Source organism: Dasypus novemcinctus, chromosome 13 (genome assembly GCF_030445035.2).
Source record: "Dasypus novemcinctus isolate mDasNov1 chromosome 13, mDasNov1.1.hap2, whole genome shotgun sequence".
NCBI classification, from domain to species: domain Eukaryota; kingdom Metazoa; phylum Chordata; class Mammalia; order Cingulata; family Dasypodidae; genus Dasypus; species Dasypus novemcinctus.
In genome coordinates this window covers 88,175,271-88,183,008 of record NC_080685.1, presented here as the reverse complement: position 1 = coordinate 88,183,008, position 7,738 = coordinate 88,175,271, and the positions used below count along the sequence as shown (strand labels likewise).

Here is a 7,738-nt window from a genome sequence, read left to right as displayed (position 1 = left end):
TGTGCCAAATGTATGCTATGGACCTAGTAATATTCTGATGATATTATCTCATAATCTGTAACAAATGTGCCACCACCATGTGGTGTGTTGATAAAGGGGTGCTGTATGGGAATTCTGCACATGTGCATGATTGTTTTGTAAGTTTGTAAGTCATAAAAATGTATTTTAAAACTAATAATAGGTAGGCTGGGGGGAAATACACGAAATGTAAGATAAGGACTATACTTAGTAGTTAGATTTTTACAATATTCTTTCATAATTTGTAACAAATGCCTCATAATAATGCAAGGTGTTGGTAGTGGGTTGATGTATGTGACCCCTGTATGATGTTATGAATGTTTGCTTTGTTAAGTTCACTACTATATACATACTGTTCATGTATGTTCATGTATATCACACTAAATAATAATAATATTAATAATATTAGGGTGGGTTCGGGGAAAAATACACCAAATGTAAGATACTTTGGTTAGTAGTAATATTTTGAGGATGCTTTTTAAATCATTAGTTAAAAATGTTTCACAACAATGCAAGGTATTGGTGGTAGGGTGAGGTATGAGAGCCCTGTATGATGTTATGTGTTTGTTTTGTAAGTTCACAACTATTATTATACTTATTTTTTATTTTTGTTTATGTATGAGTGATATACTTAAATGAGAAAAAAAATGCTGTCAGACAGCATCAAATGCTACAGAGAAATCTTTCCTGATAAAAAAGTCGATCAGGAAGTGGATGTGACTCAAACAGTTGGGCACCCGCCTACCACATGGGAGGTCTGCGGTTCAGTCCAGGTGCCTCCTAAAGAAGACAAGCAGATGCTGCAACCCCCAGCAATGAGAGCTAGCCTCCTGAACCCTGCTGCAAGGAGAGCTGGATGCAGCACCCTGCAGCAGTGAGCAGACACCTAAACACACAGATGTTACAAAGTCATCAGACCCCACAGAGGGGAACAAATGTGGCTCAGGCATGGGACGTCCCAGGTGAGCAAAGAGCAGAAGGTGAGGAAACAAAGAGCAGACAGACATGAAGTGGGGGACAAATTAAAATAAAGTAAAAAATAGATCTTAAAAAAAAATCTATGCAGCAAATTTCATTGTTGTCTTATTTTAAGAAATTGCCACAGCCAATCCCACTTTCATTCAACCACCACCCTGATCAGTCACCAACCTTTGACAGCAGTGCAAGACCCTCCACCAGCAAAAAGATTACAACACACGGAAGGTGCAGATGTTGGTTAGCATTCTTTTTAGCAATAAGTATTTTTTAACTGAGGTATGTACTTTGTGTTTTTAGACATGCTATTTGCACACTTAATAGACTACAGTATAGTGTAAACGTAACTTTTATATGCACTAGAAAACAAAAAGCCTTGTGTGAATCACTTTATGGTGATACTCGCTTTATTGCAGTGGTGGGGAACAGAGGCCGCAATATCTCCGAGGTATGCCTGTAGTGGAGCCGAGACTCCTATTCAGTACAGTCAGACTCCAAAACCCAGGCCTTTGAGCCTGAGGGCACAAGGCACCAGATTAGGACAGGTAGCTTAACCTGGACCCGAAGGGAAGGGAAGCTCCCGAGTGATCCTGGTGCCCTGGTGGCCTAGTTCTATGAACAAAACCAGCATTTTGTCAGGGAAAACAGGGAAACGAAGTTGCTTTTCCACTGTTCATTCCTGAGAGACACCATCAGGCAGTTCAAGTCTCTTCTTGCAATTCAGCCAGTGAAAAACCAAGGTGACTACATAATCACTTCATTCCTTCTTGGTCTACTAAGTCTACCCCTGGCTCAAAGTCAAGACTTCTCCGTTTGCCAGATCCCTACCTTGTTCAAGAAAAAGTCGGTCTGGATGGAGGAGGGGATCAGGGGAGGGGCAAGAGCTGGGGAGCAGCGGCCCGACCTGCGGCTTGAACTGGTCTCGGGAAAGAACGCGGGCTCCCGAGCCGCGACGCCACCGAGCAGCAGAGGAAGGGGTGGGGCCCAGAGCGGCTCCGTCCACAGGCCCCGCCTCCTGCCCGCCCCGCGGCGCATTGTGGGATCTGTCCGCGGGCCGGGCGGTGGAGGTCGTGTGGACCGGTCATGGGGATTCAGCCGGTGAGACCCTCGCTCCGTAACCTGCACCACGGGACCCCGTTCCATCCGGTTCTGGGCACCCAGTCCCGGACCCAGGGGTTCTCACTGTCGGTCCCGCCCCTTAGGTCTGTGGACCTGTCCTGGATGCCGGGGTCCCGGTACCGCACATCTTTGCTCGGGACCCCGCCCAGGTTACCCCTCTGGCCCCGGCAGGGACCCACCAGGAAGCTCGGGATCGGCATTCCAGGGGCAGCTGGTCTCACGGGACGGCCACCACCCATGCCCTGGGCTCTCCCCCGCGTGGCCATCACGCTGCCTCCTCTACCCACAGAGCCCAGTCCTGTTGGCCTCCCTGGGGGTGGGGCTGCTGACTCTACTCGGCATAGCTCTGGGCTCTTACCTGATTCGGAGGTCCCGCCGGCCTAGGGTCACTCTCGTAGACCCCAATGAGAAGTACCTCCTGCGACTAATAGACAAGACGGTAAGTTGGGAAGTAAGGGGTGGGTCGAAGAGTAGGGGAGCAGAGTTTTCCTCCTAATGTGAATGGGACAGCACCGTGGTGATTGGGACTTGGCAGCGCTAGACCCGCTTGGTGAAACACCCATGTCATCTGTTTTCCAGACGGTGAGCCACAACACCAAGAGGTTCCGCTTTGCCCTCCCCACTGCCCACCACATTCTGGGGCTGCCTGTGGGTAAGGAGAGTGTGGACTGGGCTCCCTTCCCTGGTATACTAAGGGGGTGATTGCCCTTCTGGGGTCTCCTGAAACACACTGCTTCTATCTCTTTCCTCCATGCATCGGTCTACTTCTCCCATCTGGCTCTTGATCCTGTTCTGTGAGGTGCCACTGAATCTCTGTACAGTGTGGTTTCTGTGCCTTAGCCATGAACAGTCTTCCCTCCTGCAGGATTTGCGTATACTTCTGCCCTGAGCACACACTAATTATTCCTATTGCCCAGATCCTCAACTCCTCTGCAGCTGCTAAAATGACAGTTTTTCCAATGCGGGGTTTATGAAGGATCCATCTGGGGACTCAAAGGCATGACTCCTTCCTTCTAGGAGGTAGCTCACTGGCCCTTGCTTGAGCACAAGCAGGAAGCTTGTGTTCTCTGAAATCTCCCTTAGTATTTTGAAAGATAAAAGGAATGCAGCATATCCACAAGCAACCTTTATGTAGCTCCCTGTGTGGTCTCTAGGCAAACATGTCTACCTGTCTGCCCGAATTGATGGCAGCCTGGTCATCAGGCCATATACTCCTGTCACCAGTGATGAGGACCAAGGCTACGTGGATCTTGTCATCAAGGTAAGGGGGTAGGAAGGAACCCCAGGAGCGTCTTACTTCAGTCTTTCTGGGATTAGTAGAAACTTCCAAGATCTGTTTGATAGCAAGAGTTGGTATGTCCTTTGCAGATATAAGGAAAATGTGTGGACTGGAAAAAATAGCATGTGTATGATCCTGTCCTAGCCTCAGCTTAACTGGGGGCTCAAAAACCAGTGACATTCCAAATAAGGTTTTTTCCATTCTGTCTTACCAGGTCTACCTGAAGGGTGTGCACCCCAAATTTCCTGATGGAGGGAAGATGTCTCAGTACCTGAATAGCCTGAAGATTGGGGATGTGGTAGAGTTTCGGGGGCCAAGCGGGTTGCTCACTTATACTGGGAAAGGTAATGACCTCTCTTCTTGAGCCTGTCTCCCATTTCTCCAATTCCCGCAGTCCTATTGGCACAGTAAAACTGTGTGTGTGTGTGTGTGTGTATGTGTTTGTAAAAACCAAAACTATCCTTTCTGAGCATAGCACTGATACTATAGAAAGGCATATTACTCAGCCCCATTTGCCACAGGGAGCAGTTCTCTATCCATTTGAATTTAGGAAGCTGTGGAGCTTACTAAAGCAAATATATGCCTGTCTTCCCCTCCATCAAAGATTCGCCCCTCAGACTGAGCTTGGAAAAAGCCAGAGATAGCTTTCACCCCTTCCCGTGGGAACTGCTGGGTGCATTAGCAAGCCTTTGGAGCTGCTCTGTACCTCTTGGGAAAGTAGATTCATACCTGGCCCCATGCCTGACACCCTCACCAGGGAGTGACCCTCTGCCAGAGACAGCCAATGACATACTAACATACCAGGTGACCCTGAGTCGACTAGTAGTTGATAATAAGGACAGATAGCCCTCCCCCATTGTCCCTCAAGTTTATTATTGTCAGGGTTGATTCCAAGATCAGATTTCATAGCAGCTGCTAAATTGGCCTTAGTTCTATGTATTGACTTTGTTCTTTCATCCTCTCTTCACTTGACTTCTCAGGGAATTTTAACATTCAGCCTAGCAAGAAATCTCCTCCAGAACCCCGAATGGCAAAGAAACTTGGAATGATTGCTGGCGGAACAGGTGCATTTCATTTGAGGGGCCATTCTCTCCCACACTGTTGATTGTTGCTATGAAAACTTCCAGGTGACCCTTAGATGGTTTGGTGTTCTTTGCCAAGCTTTTAATCAGGGAGTTGCTCAGCAATGCCTACTACCCAAAAACAAAATCATAATCAGGTAGAAATCAACAACGACAAAAAAAGTTTTAACTGAGAGAATGAGAGAAATAAATCAGATGGGCTCTATTAAGATCTCAAATTGAATGGATCTAATCACTGTTAGGTGAGTAGAGAGAAGCAGCTGGGACTGATTTGTCTGGAAGAAAGAAAATGAACATTTATTGGGTGCTACTATGTATTTGGTATTGTTCTAATACATTATATATGCATCTATGAAGTAGGTATTAGCCTTCCCAATTAACAGATGAGAAAATGGAGGTTATGAGATTTCCATAGGGTTATATAATTAGTAATAGGCAGAGGCAAGGTTAATATCCATGTCTGCCTGATTCCAAAGCACATGCACTTAACTACTGCTAGTCCAGTATTCCAGAACCCTTGTCATTGCATCAGGAGGTACATTTAGTCATCTGTGACATTTATGAGACCTAGCCTCCAAGGGAATTTTAGAGGAATAATCTTAGATTGGTTCCTTAGAAGGATTTCAACAGTATGAATGTATGTGAATATTGAGGGTGTCTACAGTTCACCTACTAGATATGAATTGCAGCAAGTTTGGGGTAAATGGTATTTCTGTCCAGAAATATAGATACTAGAGAGTAACCAGGAATAGATTAGAGAATTAGGACACTAAAGGAAAATGGAGCAGGGTGGTGAACGAGTAGTATTAAGTAGAAAGGTCTGTCACTAAGGAGCTGGGGAAGGGAGAGGGTGTGGCTGCCTCATCTCACTGAGGGGTATCATTATACAGGGATCACCCCAATGCTTCAGCTGATCCGTGCCATCCTGAAAGACCCTGAAGATCCAACCCAGTGCTTTCTGCTTTTTGCCAACCAGGTTGGTTTGCTTTTCTCAGTCCTGGGACTTCTGTAGGTAGGGCGGAGAGGTATGGGACAAATGGCAGAACTGGTCCATTCCTGTTCTAGCCCCTGCCCATTGTTCCCTCTACAGTAAGGAGGAAATAGGACAAGACATTGTACCAAATTCCTTCCAAGGTCTCCAAGGAAAAGAGAAAAGAAAACATTTAAAGAATCTAGTTCTGAGCATGGAAACTTGGGTCATCTTGGTTAAATATTCCCTCTTTATTTCATACTATGTAGATGCAGGCTGTTCCCTTCTTCTTCCCCTTATCCTAACTCCCTAAGAGCTCTCTAAGGTCTTCCTATTCCCTAGAACTTTAGCATTCCTTTTCTGTCCTCATAGGAAAGTTATTATAGAAGAGGATTTGTTTTATGTGGGCCCGAGAAGGTTCATAGAGACTTCCCGTTCCCTTTTCATTTCAGACTGAAAAAGACATAATCTTGCGGGAGGACTTGGAAGAACTGCAGGTTCAATATCCTAATCGCTTTAAGCTCTGGTACACTCTGGATCAGCCCCCACAAGGTACCCTCCCCATTTCTGGACATCCCAATTTCCTCTTATCACCAAAATCAAGGCCTCGCCCCTCTGTGAGTTCTCTTTTCAGTTAAATCAACCCTTGCCAACACTGCCACAGTCCCCAGTTGGAGTGTACAAACACAATAGTCTCCTGGGCCCTTTCCTCCCAGTTCCAGTTTACTGGGTAGATAACAGGGATGGCGGTGCTGCTGAGCCGAGGCCTGAGGCAGGCTGAATATATTCATCATCTGCTGAGGCAGGCTGAGTTTACCCATCCAGCTCCTCCCCCAGCTTGATACCTCCTCAGGAGTCTTTCTGGATTCTTCTCAATGGCCTGTCCTCCTTGTGTCATACCCCCTTACCAGTTTGGGTCTGGGACGTCAGTTCTCTCCTCTCCCTTATACTTCAGATTGGGCCTACAGCAAGGGCTTTGTGACTGCCAACATGATCCAGGAGCATCTGCCTGCCCCAGGGGATGATGTGCTGCTACTGCTCTGTGGGCCACCCCCGATGGTGCAGCTGGCCTGCCATCCCAACTTGGACAAACTGGGCTACTCGCAAAAGATGCGATTCACCTATTGAGTATATGCAAGCTTTCCTGGTCCTGTTCTCTGCAATTGTCCCTAGTCATTACGAAACACTATAAGCCCTTATTTCCTTTCCTGATGGCATCAGCCTTTTGTGTCTTACTCTGGAGCTGAAATATGGATGGTACCTTCAGGAACACTTCCCTTTAGCCCATGGAAGAGAGCCAAGGCTGAGTCTTTCCTAGAAAGCCTCCCAAATCAACACATAGTAGGTACAGGTCAGGCCCTTGAAGCAGTCAATCTCTTCCATGGGGTCAGAAAGAAGGGAGCATGTATATATGTTCCAGGACTATAGTTCCTTTATAGCATCACATCCTCACCTTCTCTGTGTCTATGATGAAAGGAACAGCCTGTGCAGTGGGTTTTACTTAATGTTCAGGGCTTAACCCATGGGCAAATTCTTTGTGTGAGTGCAAGTTGAGCAGACCACAAAGGTAGTGAGATTGCAGGAAAGGAAGAAATAGTTTCTTCTGACCTCCAGTCCTCAGAGAAAGGAGTCTGAGATAGGTATTTGTGTCTCTGTCTCCCTCTCTCTGCCCCTGCCCAGGATAGAGGAAAGTGGCTACCCACAGTCTAAGGCTGCTCTGTGTCAGGAACCACTGGCTATGCAAATAAATGGGGCAGAGGCCCCTGTGTGATATGTAAAGCATTGTTGTGTCTGGAGTCTGTTTCCAAGGCTTTTCTTGCTTGAAAACCTTGGGAGGAAGGGTTTTCTAGCACAGAATTTCTCCCATGTCTTCCAAAGAGCCTTTGAGCAACTGTATTATGTGCTGAAATGTGAGCTGTCACCAAACTCAGTAATCATCTCAGCAGCTGTCTCAGCAGAGCCAGAGGCTCATCTTCTCCCTGGAGGGTTTTGAGGTGGAGTGAGGATGACATATGTTAGAGGGGACGATTTCTGAGCCCACATACCTCTTGCAGTGGGCCTTGGTTTGGCAGCTCTTCCCATTCTTCCTTTTCTTGGCCCTTCCTTCACCATATTTATTCTTCAGGGTGCCTGGAAAATAAATTTAATATTAGCTTTCTGTTTGGAAAAGAAGCCTTCACCTTTAAAAAGTAACCTGACCTCACCAGTCCCAACCAGATTTATTGGTGCCTGAATAGAGTTGGCCTCTCCCAGACCCATCTGTCCTGAGTGTCCTTCTCTGCTGTAACAACATGA

At 46.7% G+C, this 7,738-nt stretch overlaps 1 protein-coding gene across 1 annotated transcript; it reads left to right on the top strand.

Annotated features, from left to right (window-relative positions):
• The first annotated feature begins 1,984 nt into the window (after positions 1 to 1,984).
• On the top strand, positions 1,985 to 7,222 carry CYB5R1 (cytochrome b5 reductase 1). Its single transcript, XM_004481900.5, has 9 exons — positions 1,985 to 2,091; positions 2,402 to 2,551; positions 2,692 to 2,764; positions 3,267 to 3,373; positions 3,606 to 3,735; positions 4,372 to 4,455; positions 5,364 to 5,449; positions 5,896 to 5,995; positions 6,399 to 7,222. Exons 1-9 carry the CDS (start codon positions 2,077 to 2,079, stop codon positions 6,569 to 6,571), a joined length of 918 nt encoding a protein of 305 aa, XP_004481957.2. The 5' UTR covers positions 1,985 to 2,076; the 3' UTR covers positions 6,572 to 7,222.
• Positions 7,223 to 7,738: the final 516 nt, after the last annotated feature.